Source organism: Bos indicus, chromosome 19 (assembly GCF_029378745.1).
Source record: "Bos indicus isolate NIAB-ARS_2022 breed Sahiwal x Tharparkar chromosome 19, NIAB-ARS_B.indTharparkar_mat_pri_1.0, whole genome shotgun sequence".
Classification (NCBI taxonomy): Eukaryota; Metazoa; Chordata; class Mammalia; order Artiodactyla; family Bovidae; genus Bos; species Bos indicus.
The window spans coordinates 51,220,258-51,234,367 of record NC_091778.1 but is presented as its reverse complement, the minus strand read 5'-3'; the positions used below and the strand labels follow the sequence as shown (position 1 = coordinate 51,234,367).

General features: G+C 49.5%; 1 protein-coding gene across 4 annotated transcripts; it reads left to right on the top strand.

The window, feature by feature from the left end:
• Window positions 1–6,150: 6,150 nt before the first annotated feature.
• On the top strand, window positions 6,151–14,110 carry FN3KRP (fructosamine 3 kinase related protein). Of its 4 annotated transcripts, none has more exons than XM_019982191.2 (6): window positions 6,151–6,345; window positions 10,089–10,240; window positions 10,617–10,708; window positions 11,796–11,878; window positions 12,806–12,928; window positions 13,791–14,110. In XM_019982191.2, exons 1-6 carry the CDS (start codon window positions 6,205–6,207, stop codon window positions 13,962–13,964), a joined length of 765 nt encoding a protein of 254 aa, XP_019837750.2. In that variant the 5' UTR covers window positions 6,151–6,204; the 3' UTR covers window positions 13,965–14,110. The 4 variants fall into 4 exon arrangements, with proteins under 4 accessions (XP_019837750.2, XP_019837747.2, XP_019837751.2 ...); XM_019982188.2 differs by having other exon boundaries at window positions 6,152–6,345; window positions 13,146–14,110; XM_019982192.2 differs by having other exon boundaries at window positions 6,210–6,345; window positions 10,094–10,240; window positions 13,146–14,110.

Below are 14,110 nucleotides of genomic sequence, written 5' to 3'. Positions count from 1 at the left end.
TGGGAGAACCTTTGTAACATTAGGTGCATAGTCAGCAAAATCTTATATGGACCAAAAAAGAAAAAAAAAAAAAAAATGGACTGAAGGGTTTGATTGATGTGATGACAGTAATTTCATCCAAATGAAAATTGAAAAATAAAATGGTTTATAAAAATAAACCATTTCAGTGAAGTCAGAAATTAAATGGACTTGATAAAACTCACTCTTGAAAGTAATTTCTCAGCAAAATCTCAATTAGTGGTGGCATAATTCTGATGAAAACTTTCCTGTTCATGGCATGAAGTTAAAGTGACTTAGACCACAGATAAAGACAGGTTGTAACAGGCCTTGACGCTGCACGCTGCTGTGCTACCTTGGGCAGATGTGATTCAGGTACTCCATAACCTTTACAAAATTTTTGAAATGCTCCTTACTATCCTCTGAAGTGGCAGTTCACCTGCTACCGTTTGTAGATTTTCATCTGCTCATTTTTGCTTTTTTAAATTGTGAAATACAGGACTTCCCTGGTGGTCCAGCGGCTAAGATCCTGAGCTCCCAGTGCTGGGGGCCAGGGTTTAATCCTTGGTCAGAGAACTAGATCCCACATGTTGCAACTAAAAGTTTGAATGCTGGAACTAAGTGTTTGCATGCTGTAACTAAAACTCAGCGCAGTCAAATCGTAATGCCTGTGGGCGTGCTAAGTCGCTTCAGTTGTGTCTGACTCTTCGAAACCTTATGGGCTGTAGCCTACCAGACTCCTCTGTCCAAGGGATTCTCCAATCAAGAATACTGGAGTGGATTGCATGCCCTCCTCCAGGGGATCTTCCTGACCCGGGGATCAAACCTGTTCCGCCTCTTTATGTCTCCTGCATAGGCAGGTGGGTTCTTTACCACTAGTGCCACCTGGGAAGCCCCAAATATTGATAACTAAATACAAATAAATATTATTTCAATTGTGAAATACTATATATATATATATATATATGGAAAAGTGCATGAAAACACATGTGTACCACTTAATAAATAATTATAAATACTTGAATTGTAAATCACCCCCAGAGGTCAAGAAATACAGCATGGCTGGTGTGCCAGAGACTGCGCACATACCTCCCCAGTACAACACCCTCCCTCCTGCATGACTGCAACCACTGTCTCAGAGGTGGGCTCCCTCAGGAACAGATAAGGTACAAATGCAAATAGCTTATATGAGGGTGACCCTGGGAAGCCTTCGTGGGAGTGGGAAAGTGAAGCAGGAGGCCAGAAAAGAATGTTAAGTTGGCTGGAATGCATCCCTCTGGGGAACTTAAGCAGTGGGGCAGCCTCAGAGATAGCTGCTCCTGGGGGCACCGGACTGGGCCAGCACCAGGGGTAGAGAAAACTCTTGCACAGTCCCAGGAGCCGGATCCGGGAATCCCTGGGCTGGTGAATGTCAGTGAATGTCGAAGGCGCATGCGTGGGGTACCAACACCATCTCTTCCAACCACTGTCCTGACTTTTGTGAAAGACTATGGTGTTATCAGGGACTTCTCTGATGGCTCAGATGGTAAAGAATCTGCCAGAAGTGTAGGAGACATAAACTTCACCAAATATATATAGTCCAGATCTGCATGTACAGGCAAGTGCTAGGGCTTGTGTATGTGGACTACACCTTCAACTTCTAACAGGACTCAGATTATAGTCCTCAGGTTGGCGCAATTAGAATTCTCTATTTCCTCTTTAAATTGACTGTTGATTAATTTTTTGTTGCTGTTGACAAACCAAAAAGAGCTTTTAGAGATAAAAACATAATATTAAAAATTTAAAGCCTAATGAACAGATTCAACAGATTAGACCCATGATCCCTTACAGAATTAAGGAAGGAAAAAAATTAATCTTCCAAAGAGTTACATTACTGGCATCAGAAGTAGAAAAAAAATGATATTTACAGTCAGGCTAGCTTTGAGGAGGTCTAGTGTGGGCTTCTCAGGTGGCGCAGAGGCACAGTATCCGCCTGCCAATGCAGGAGCTGCAGGAGACATGGGTTCGCTCCCTGAGTTGGAAAGATCCCCTGGAGGAGGGCATTGTAACCCACTCCAGTATTTTTGCCTGGGAAATCCCATGAACAGAGGAACCTGGCAGGCTACAGTCCATGGGGTTGCAAAGAGTTGACATGACTGAGCATGCACAGTTAATGTATTCATATAATACATATGTACATTACGGAGGACCCAATATGGACAGGAAGTATGTTATGCCTCAGTTTTCTTGTTTTGCCTTTAAACATAAATTTTACTTCCTTGGGTTCTTCATAGAATCTGAGATTGGGCACTTAACAGAAACGCATTTTTAAAAATTATTTAAATTTTAAAAATTAATTTATTTTATTTTTGGTTGCACCTGGTCTTCATTGCTGCGAGTGGGCTTTCCCTAGTTTCGGTAAATGGGGACGACTCTTTGTTGCAGTGCACAGGCTTCTCATTGTGGAAATTTCTCTCATTTCAGAGCACAGGCTCGAGGCACTCGGGCTTCAGTGGTTGCAGCATGCAAACTCAGTACTTGTGACTCTGGGCTCAGTAGCTGTGACTCACAGGCTGTGGAGCACAGGCTCAGTAGTTCAGGTGCCTGGCTTTAGTTGCCTGCAGCATGTGAAATCCTCCCGGGCCAGGGATTGAACCTGTATCCCCTGCATTGGCAGGTGGATTTTTAACCACTGTACCACCAGAGAAGTCCAGAAATGTATTTTTGAATAGTTCTGGAGGCTGGATGTCAGGGTGCCAGCAGCCCTGGTTCAGGGTAGAGCTCCCCGGTGTATGTATGAAGAGAGATTAGGGGCGAATGTTCCTTGCTATCTTGTCATCTCTCCAGTGCTTTGTATACGTACTGAAGCTGTCTGAGTCAGCATTTCTAGTTATTTTTAGCAGGAATGTTGGGCTGAACTATCTGCTTTTTCCTTAATTCTTCAAACTTCAGAACCTCAATTATTATTCATTCTTCCATTGTTTTAGCACATTCTCAGTGAATGCCCACAACATGACTGGCATTGGTGCATCATGCTAAGTAAGCACTGGGAAACAATGGGGAATGTGATGGTCAATTTTATGTGTCAGTTCGGCTGGGGCACAGTGCTCAGATATTTGATGTCAAACATGATTCTGGATGCTTCTGTGAGGGTGTTTTTTAGATGAGATTAACATTTAAACCAGTGGACTTTGAGTGACGCCAGTTACCCACTCCAGGGTGGGTGGACCACATCCACTCAGCTGAAGGCCTGCTGAGAACACTGACCTCTCATGAGGGAGAAGGAATTCTGCCAACAGGACTCTGCCCTCGGCCTCCAGCCTGCTAGTCTACTCTGCAGATTTTGATCTTGTCTCTCCACAATTAAGGACTTCCCTGTAGTTCAGATGGTAAAGAATCTGCCTGCAGTGCAGGAGATGCAGGTTTGATCCCTGGGTCAGGGAGATCCTCTGGAGGAGGGAATGGTTACCCACTCCAGTATTCTTGCCTGGAGAATCCCATGGACAGAAGAGCCTGGAGTCAGTGGGGTCGCAGAGTAGAACAGGACGGAGGAACTAACACTAGTACACTAGTGCTGCCTCCCCAGTTGTATGAGCCCTGTTAACCGAAAAAAGAAAACATCTTGTTGGTATAGGAGCAAAATGGGTTTATTCGGGAACAGCAAAGCATTGCAATTTGAAAAAGAAAAAAGAAAAAGCTGCAGACAAAGCCAACAAACAAAGGAGAGGAATGTTATTTTACAGACAGAAAGGAGGAAGCTGGGGAGGGGTTGTTTTGAACAAAAGTCAACCCACTCCAATATCCTTGCCTGGAAAATTCCATGGACGAAGGAGCCTGGCAGGCTACAGTCCACGGAGTCAGAAAGAGTCAGACACGACTGATCGACTTCATCACTGAAGAAAGTGAGAGTTGAGAGTAATCACTGGTTTTCATTGGCTGAGTAGACTGGGTAATTAATTTCTTGTAGGAGATACAAGGAGAAGGCGATGGCACCCCACTCCAGTACTCTTGCCTACAAAATCCCATGGACGGAGGAGTCTGGTGGGCTGCAGTCCACGGGGTCGAGAAGAGTCGGACACAACTGAGCGACTTCACTTTCACTTTTCACTTTCATGCATTGGAGAAGGAAATGGCAACCTACTCCAGTGTTCTTGCCTGGAGAATCCCAGGGATGGAGGAGCTCTGGGGTCTCACAGAGTCGGACACGACTGCAGCGACTCAGCAGCAGCAGCAGGAGATAAAAAGAACACCTTTCCTGATGAGGTGCGTTAATTGAGGATTCTTGCCTGTTGATGATTCTTCTTGTTGGGGTCTGTAATTGACAGTTTTTCCTGTTCTTGACCCTGAGTGGCCCCAAGGCAATGGCACTCGCTGACTCATCTTTACCTTCAGGCTGGGTCTGGGCGGACTGTGTGAGAGCTTTCCCTTGGCCTTCCCACTCCATTTTAAACAGGTTTCTCTTTATTAACCCTCACAGCCATTCCTTAAAATAAACCTCTCTATATACACACACACACCCTGTTGATTCGATTTCTCTGGAGATTGCTGATTGACACATGGATCTGTAGACAAAGAATGCCACCTGCCATACCAGTAAGCAAAAGATGTTGAGGCCGTCAAGCCCTTAGCCACTAAAGCCACCCCACTCCCCACACCTCTGTACCTGAGCAGATTCAGGATGGAGAACACAGGAATACTGGCCCTAGATAGTTAGGGTGTATGTATCAAAGGAATGGTTTCACTAAGCTCAGACTGTTGCATTTTCCTATATATAGAAAAGGACTTCCCTGATGGCTCAGCAGGTCAAGAATCTGCCTGCAATGCACAGGTTCTATCCCTGGGTCAGAAAGATTCCCTGGAGAGGGGAATGGAAACCAACTCCAGTATTTCTTGCCTGAAAAATCCCATGGACAGAGGAGTCTGACAGGCTCCAGTCCAAAAGGTCGAAAAGACTCAGACATGACTGAGCCACTAAACACACACACATACACAGAATAGCACCAGATTCATGGCGATGGCACCCCACTTCAGTACTCTTGCCTGGAAAATCCCATCGACAGAGGAGCCTGGTGGGCTGCAGTCCTTGGGGTCACTAGGAGTCGGATACGACTGAGCAACTTCACTTTCACTTTTCACTTTCATGCACTGGAGAAGGAAATAGCAACCCACTCCAGTGTTCTTGCCTGGAGAATCCCAGGGAGAGGGGAACCTGGTGGGCTGCCCTCTCTGGGGTCTCACAGAGTCGGACACGACTGAAGCGACTTAGCAGCAGCAGCGGCATTTACTTGAGATGTCTGGTTTACTTTAATTAGCAGTAGTCTTTCCATGTTTGACTACTTCTTTTTTTTTGGTAGGGGTTGTTTGTTTTTTTGCAAAAACTTCTATACATCCTTGCCCTTTCCTTCCCTCTTCTGAATAGTCCCTCATAACCACCTGAGAGGCTAGCTTCCCAGCTTAAGTCCTCAGTAATATCTCCAATAAAACATAATTCTCAACTTTTAGGCTGTGTTTGTTTGTTTGTTTGTTTCAGTCGACAGAATAAAGACTTAATTCAGCCCTCAAACCTCAAATCATTAAAATCTAGTTGGGAGACTGAAGATAATTGGATGTGTGGGAGCTATGTCGCTTCAGTCACGTCCCACCCTTTGTGACCCCATGGACTGTAACCCGCTAGGCTCCTCTGTCCATGGGATTCTCCAGGCAAGAATACTGGAGTGGGTTGCTGTGCCCTTTTCCAAGGGATCTTCCAGACCCAGGGATCAAACTCGTGTCTCTTAGGTCTCCTGCATTGGCAGGGGGCGCGGGGTGGGGGTGGGGGTGGGGGGGTTCTTTACCCCTAGCGCCACCTGGGAAGCCCTGCAAACAAACAAACGACAGCATTCTGTAGGATGTTACAGAAGCGTCCAGGTCGAGAAAGTCTCTGGGAGGGGTGATGCTCAGACCTGGAGCCGGTGAGGTGATGAGGGGCCGGAGCAGGACGCAGTGTCACGGGCAGGTCACAGGTCAGGTCAGGGGAAAGGTCTCGGCGAGGCCCCTGGCAGGGAGAGTCACCAGGGTCTCGGGGCTGCGGGAGCACGACACGGCCCCGCCCCGACCTCAGGTCGCCCCGCCCCTCCATCCCCGCGCGCTCCGGCCGGTCCCGCCCCTCAACCAATCCCCGCGCGCCGCCGTGGCGTCGCGGCGCCTGCGTGCGGCCTGAGGCGGGTCGGCGGCCCCGGCGCGGGGAACATGGAGGAGCTACTGAAGCGGGAGCTGGGCTGCGATTCCGTCAAGGCCACGGGTCACTCGGGTGGCGGATGCATTAGCCAGGGCCAGAGTTACGACACGGACAAGGGGCGAGTGTTTGTAAAAGTGAACTCCAAGCCGGAGGTCAGGGTCGCCGCGGGTGCGGGTTGGGGGGCGGGGCCGGGCCGAGGGTCCGTGTTCCTAGGCCCTCGTCCGGGCTCGCGGGTGGGGGCCGGTCTGGAGTTGGGGTCCGTGTCCGAGCCTGGGCCGTTGGCTGAGGAGGCGCTCGGTCACCCATGTCATCGTCGGGCCGGCTTGGACTTTTTGGGCCTCCGCGGCTCAGCTCTGCGGCCCCTCGAACCCTCGGGAGGTCGGTGCGTGTCCAGGCCGGTCCGGCGCGAGCCTCTGCCACTACTGGGACGCTGTGGATGGTTTTCCTGCGCGACCTAGGTGGCCGCTGCCTTGAAAGTCCATTGTTTGGCGAGTTTTGAATAAGGACAGGTAACAGAAACCCCTTGTCTTGGGGTTTATTTGAACTTGCAGAGATCAAAACCCTTTCTGAGTATTGGCAGTAATGAGGCTTTCGTCCTCAGGGCTAGTGTAACACTCCCGCACTCTGGGCCGCTTTAAACCCGAACATGTGCTTTTCGGGGTCTGGTCTTGGAGGCTGGACGTCCAAGAACGTGGTGAGGCCTCCTATCCTGGTGTGAAGGCCACTTCTCCCCGTGACCCCATGTGGCAGAGGGCCCAGGAGAGCTCTCTGGGATCTCTTACAGGGGCTCTAATCTTCCCATGAGGGCTCCACCCCTGTGGCCTGGTCACTTCCCAAGGCACCGCCTCCTAACACCATTACATTGGGGGTTAGGTTTCAACCTGTGAATTTTCGGGAGCCACATTCAATCCCTAGGGCCACCCCTCCATTCTGTTTATATCCGAACGTTTTCTCAAGTGTTCGAGTATAAAATAGGTGAGCCTCCCTGCTGAAGTTTACTTACTCTGGGATGTCCCTTCTTTGCACGCTTTGGGTGGGTCGTGCCTGTAATGTTAGCTGGGAGGTCCCGGATGGCTCTAGTAGGCAGGGAGCAGGACTGGCAATACCTTGTTTCAAATAGGGCTGAAGGCACTGACCCCAGTACCGGGACCTGTGTGTTGCACACCCTCAGCCCTTCAGAGAATCCCACCCTGCATAGTGTGGGATGATCTCTTTCTGGATAGATGCTGTTCTCTCAAGACCAGCTTTCAACTCTTTGTTCTACAGAGATCAGCTCCATGTCATCCTGTACATCCCTTCTATAGGAATTTGGCAAATAACGGTCCTTGAAGTTGCTCTTTTCCATTGGTTTCCCCCTAGCAGTACTAATGTAGTGGAGGTGTCCTTCCTTCCTTTCTATCACAGGCCTTCTCAGAGTTCTTTTTCTATTATGTGGCTCCGTCCTTTTCATGTCTGTATTTTCACTGTCATTAGCATTTGTAATAATTCAAAACTTGGTATGGATTACAGGGAAGCAAATGGTTTCCAGCAATTAAAATGGAACCACTCAGCAGTGCTTTTTAAACGTTGTCTTTCTGCTACTATTTCTTCAAGTTGTTGTTTTTTATTTTGTCATCAGGGTCTATTTTATTTTTGCTAGTCTTCACATAAGTTCTTTCTAATCCTTTGGTAGATAGTTTCAAACAGGTCTCTTTCTAGTTTGCTTGGATAGATACTTGTGTGAGTTATGCAGATGTACCGGCTATAGCAGAAACATTTGCTGATTGTGTGGAAAATAGGACTCTCTTTATGCTTTGTATTTTAGGAGGTGAAATGTCTTCTGGACTCTTCTAAGTGAAGACTACACAGCTGCTTTTCTGTTTTCCTTCTCACTCTCTGCTCGAATGACCTGGTCTGAGTTTTTCCTCCTCATTATGCTTATCTGTCCTTTGCATGCTTGTATATTTGGTTTTCTCTCATGTTCCTCTCCTAAGTCCTGGACCTTTTGTAACTCTGCACCCCAACTGATGCTTACTTTGCCCTGGTCCCACTCTGGAGGAGTGGTTTTAGGGTTAGACACTTAGGACTGTGTGGTAGTAGACACTTCTGTGAGGGAGCCTTGGCTCTAGCTGGGTTCACAGACCCTTCTTCACCTCTCCCTGCATTTTTTTTTTAAATAAAAATTTTTTAAAATTCGATTCCTTACTTTATGCTGCACAGCAGTGCTTTAGTACAAAGTACATCCTGGGCCCAGGTGTGTTCCTTCATCTTCAGAGAATGCTATGAAAATTCTCCTTAAGACACAGTTCTTATCTTACTTCTCACCAACCTTAGCTCCCCAAGGTGGTGTACTAATAATTTGTAAAGTGTTTAGAATGGACTGTGTTAACTATTAGCTGCTAACTCAGTTAATTACAGCAGCAAACCTATGAAATTGGTACCGTTAATAACTCCATTTTACAGATGAGGAAACCAAGGTCACAGAATTAGTAACTATGAGGGATAGAAGTAGAAGAATATCCTGGGTCACTGTTTGTAGTGAACCCAAACTGGAAGCCCAGCGTCCTTCATTGGACGAACACATTTTAGAACCTTTGCTCTACAGAACAGGGATAATAAACTCTCTTGATGCAACAGCATTACAAATGCAGTGTGAAATGAAGAGGCCTGACTGTCTGCCTCTGTGTAGATAACAAAACAGATGGACAGATGCACTGGTGGGGCGGCAGTGTCTGGGCGGAAAGGAGTGCCAGGCGGCTGTCATGTGGATGTGCTGATTTTGGGAGAATTAGAGTTGGATGCTTTTGAGTTTGCAGTTTTCTTCTTATATGTCTGTAGAAATTTTACTCTAAAAAAAAAAAAAAATACTTTAAAGAGGAGGAATTACCTAACCTGGTAAGTTAGGGAAGATTTCTCTGAGAAATAAAAATTTTTATTAAGTTGAAATGTGAAGCATGACAAGGAGGGGGCTGACTTAGCAAAAAGAATGGGGAGGGGTGTTCCACGCAGAGGTGACATGGCATCTGGAGGTCTACAGGCTGGAGGCGGCTGGGGATCTCTGAGGAACTGAGGCTATAATCCAGGAGCAAAATGTGTGTGCCGGCCTAGAAGTGTGGGGGTGGAGCCTGGGTAGGGGCTCAGATGAGGGTGCAGGGGAGTGGGCAGAGCCAGACCCTGTGGGGCTGTCACTCAGGAAGTGGGGTGACAGCTTGGAGTGTGTTCCAGGGTGAGATTTGCCTTCCAAAAGCAGGAGCAAGGACTTTTGAACTAGAAATGGGAAAGGCGATGGTGATGAAGTAGTGTCCGGTGCTAGGAGATGCCATAGGATTTGATGGTCCATTCAGGTGAGAAGTGTCCCCAGCTTGGTGGCACCTACAGTTGAGGGCCACCTGTGCCTGAGGGCCGAGTGGGACAGGATTATGGTTGAGGTCCTGTGCGAGGAGGACCCATGCACAGTCCAGTTGCGCACCAGGCGTAGGTTCCTCCCTCTGGAGAGACGGGGATCAGTGATGGCATACGTGCTCAGTCGTGTCCAACCCTTTTGCAACCATAGCCCACTAGGCTCCTCTGTCCATGGGATTCTCCAGGCAAGAATGCTAGAATGGGTTGCCACACCCTTCTCCCGGAGGTCTTCATGACCCAGGAATCAAATCTGTCTCCTGCGTTGGCAGATGCGTTCTTTACTACTGTGCCACCTGGGAAGCCCAACGACAACATAAACATACACAAAACTGGCAAGCACAATCCCTTTAATTCCTACGCAGCTTCAGAAGGTATAATCTGCTGTACTGAAAGGCGAAAAAGCTGTCCTTTCTGTTGAGTCTGCAGAGAGCCTTGGTTGTGGTGCTGGAGAAAACATGTCCACACAGAACCTTGCTCTCCCTCCTCCTCCCCTCCCTTGTTATTTCTCTGGCAGGCCAGAAGGATGTTTGAAGGCGAGGTGGCAAGTTTAACTGCCATCCTAAGGACAGGCACAGTGAAGGTGCCCAAACCCATCAAGGTCCTTGACGCCCCAGGAGGTGGCAGCATGCTGGTGATGGAGCATTTGGACATGCGGCATCTGAGCAGGTGCGTCCTGGCAGCTTCATCCCTGGGTGGCTTTGTCCTTCCTCTGAGTGGGAAGCTTGCAGTTGGGGCTACAGTTCTGCAGGATGTGATAGAAGAAACCCGTGACCCCCACACATCCCTGGGTCCTGCAGAATGAGCATCATGTACTCTGAGGGCCAAAGGCAAACAGGAGAGGAATCCTGTGCTGAGATGCTGACAGAGGACTGATGAGATCCTTTTTTGAGGATGCTCCTGTGAGGTCCTCTGTTCCCCCTTGCTTCACCAGAAGAGACTCTCTTCTCACTGCCTCACCTGCTTCATGTCGCTTGAGATCTTTCAGTTAGAGGTGGGTCCCCATTTGTGCCACATGTTTAGTGCCTGCCTTTTGGTTTCACAGTCATGCTGCAAAGCTTGGCACCCAGCTGGCAGATCTACACCTAGACAACAAGAGGCTTGGAGAGACTCTCCAGAAGGAGGCTGGCATAGTAGGTACGGCTGTGGGCCCGAGGGGACAGCCCCCCACCAGACAGAGGAAGACATCTGGCCAGTATGGGTGTGTGGGCAGAGTTGTGCTGCTGCTGTGTGTGGGCAGACCTGTGTTGCTGCCACAGGAAAGGAGTGTAAACCCAAGGCTGCATATTTGGTGTGCAGTAAACAGTGAATACAACTAGTGTGTTGTTTCAAAAATGCATTTGAAAGACAGGAAATATCTCTGGAACTCGAAACTCCATCATATTATAGTTCCTTTGATCTCTCACTCTCCAGAAGAAAGCCTATCCAAGTTTCTCTGGCTTACCATACCATGCCTTTTCTTCTAGGAACAGTCACACATGAGGCTCAGAATGAGAGCCCTCACGACTGACCTTTTTAGAGAGCCTAGTGTGGTGGTGGCACTGAGGGTGTCTTCCAGGATTTTCATCCTTTGACATTGGATAATTCATGTGTAGCCCAGATGGTTTCTCCGCCAGGCAAAGTAGCAGACACAGCAGGAACAGATGACCAAGAATGTACTGTCCTAGGGGAATTCCCTGAAGATCCAGCGGTTAAGACTCTCCCACTACAAGGGGCACAGATTCGATCCCTGAATGGAACTAAGATCCCTCATGGCATGTGGCCAAAAAATAAATTAGAAAAGACAGCCTCGTCACCTCCACCCACATGTAGTTCAGGCCTTCAGGATTTGCTTTGAGTTTGGGAAGCTGCAGAGGATGACCTTTTACAAGCACAGTGGCTTATCTCCCATAAGTGACAGATGCTAAAGTGGCCACTGGAAGCCATTCTTTGCTGTTGGGTCATGGGGTGGATTCCCTCCTTGTTGGGACACAGGGTTGTTGTCGCTCCTCTGATGCCTCTCCTGGGAAGCAGTGGATGTCCTGGATCGTTGACTCTGATGGGGCAAGCTCTGTTCTGGGCCCTGATAGTGCATGGAGGCCAGGACCCTTGTCTGTCTCTGGAAGAGGATCCGGAGTGGAGAAGGGCACGCTGAGGTCAGGCCTCAGAGCTTCTCTGGACTTCCAGAGCAGGCCCCAGGGGAGCAGGGGGATTGTCATCTCTCTGGTTTCCTTTTGCTCGAAAGGAAGAAGAGATGAGCTGGTGGCACGGCCCTTTGTAGCCCAGTTCGGGTTTGACGTGGTGACGTGCTGCGGGTACCTCCCCCAGGTGAGTGACACCAGTGCTTTGCCCGTATTTCCTAGTCGCGTCAACCATTTAGAAACAGCCTCATTTTTGGTGAAATTTGGTGAACGGTCTTTGCTCCTTTTTTTTTTCTTTGCTAATGAAAGAGGTCGACATGGAGAGTGTCCACCTCACATGTTGCTGCTGCTGCTGCTGCTGCTGCTAAGTCGCTTCAGTCATGTCTAACTCTGTGCGACCCCATAGACAGCAGCCCACCAGGCTCCCCTGTCCCTGGGATTCTCCAGGCAAGAGTACTGGAGTGGGTTGCCATTTCCTTCTTCAATGCGTGAAAGTGAAAAGTGAAAGTGAAGTCGCTCAGTCGTGTCCGACTCTTTTAGACCCCATGGACTGCAGCCCACCAGGCCCCTCCGTCCATGGGATTTGCCAGGCAAGAGTACTGGAGTGGGGTGCCATTACCTTCTCCACCTCACATGCTAGGTCAGCTCAAAGGAGCCAGGAAGGACTAACAGGATGCTGGATACCAAGGGGGCTGAAAATAGAAAGTTAAACAGTGTTTGATTTTAAATTGGAGACTCCTAAAGGTAGTGCAATGGAAAGGAACTATAAGTTTGCGTTTTATGATTTTGAGGTTGGCTGCCCTGGGGGTTTCAGCCCAGGGAGCCACACTTGGGGCAAGTGGGTAGGATGGTGGCCATGCCCCCCGAGGAGAAGCAAGCAGCTCCCTGGGAGGGCCGCACTGAGTAACCTACAGGGCACTGTCCACTTGGTTCAGATCTTGAGGTGTTGTGGGAGGTTGTCCAGGTGCCTGCTGTCCCTGCATGTCCTCTAGACCCCAGGCTGCCGGGTCAGCTCCCCTGCTTCACACCTGTCCCTGTAGTGGCGCCTCTGGGGGTCAGCCCTCCCAACCCTGGCTCTGGCACCTTCCCCTGAGCTCTGCTGTCACCCACACAGGTGAACGACTGGCAGCAGGACTGGGTCACTTTCTATGCCCGGCAGCGCATTCAGCCCCAGATGGACCTGGTAGAGCAGAGGTCTGGTGACAGGGAGGCCCGTGAGCTCTGGGCTGCTCTGCAGGTGAGTGTCCATCTCCCCGCGCCCTCCCCCCCGACCCCAACCTGTGCCCATCATGTCCTGCAGGTGCTGTGGCCAACGCAGCCACCTTGGTGTGGGTCAGGACAGGAGGTGGGTGTGTCTGTGTACCAACCAGGCACCGGGAGCCACACTCAAAAAAGCCCATGTGTCCCTCCCACACGCATCGATCACTTTGCTGAGGCTGCATTTACCCTGGCAGTTAAAGATCCCCGACCTGTTCCATGATCTGGACATCATCCCAGCCCTGCTCCACGGAGACCTCTGGGGAGGAAACGTAGCGGAGGATTCCTCTGGGCCCATCATCTTTGACCCTGCTTCCTTCTATGGCCACTCGGAGTATGAGCTGGCAATAGCTGGCATGTTTGGGGGCTTCAGTAGCGCCTTCTACTCCGCCTACCACAGCAAAATCCCCAAGGCTCCAGGCTTTGAGAAGCGCCTGAAGCTGTATCAGCTCTTCCACTACTTAAACCACTGGAATCACTTTGGATCCGGGTACAGGGGGTCCTCCCTCAGCATCATGAGGAATCTCGTCACCTGAGCTCAGGAGGGAGGCCGGAGTCCTGGTCCCTAGATCCTAACCGGACCCCTGTGGCCAGGCTCTCCTACCCTGGAATAGCTTCAGACCAATTTTCCCAGCCTCGTATATAAAGTATGTGACATCTCAGGAGAAAGCTTTTCTCACCCTAAAGTTAGACTTCATAGCTGGATGCAGCTGCACTAGAAATTGGTGTGAACCAAGGGACCAGTGGAGGGTGGGCTGCATTTAACCTGCAGCTGCCCCAAAGGTAGAGAAGGGAGGTGGCCAGAGTGCCAGGCGCTGCCACCAAGGGCATCTTCCCTCCAGCTCCCCATCTCTGCAGGAGTGACTGGTATCCAAGGTAATGCTTCTTGGTGGGTCAGACTTGATTGTGGACATGAAGGCATTGTCCTGGGAGCACCTCCTGATGACCAGTTCCAAACCAAATACACCCCCTTTCCTCTGTGCCACCGCTGGACTGCTCATTTCTACAGCTTGTGAGCTGTCGTTCATCGGCACTGTAGAAACCGGTACTACAGCGGTGGTTTCCCTCCTTCAGTCTTGAAGTGGTGAGAAATGTTCACGAATGCCACTGATTCTAACAAATCCTTTTGCGTAAAAACTTGAATAAACTTCAAATGGCTTCA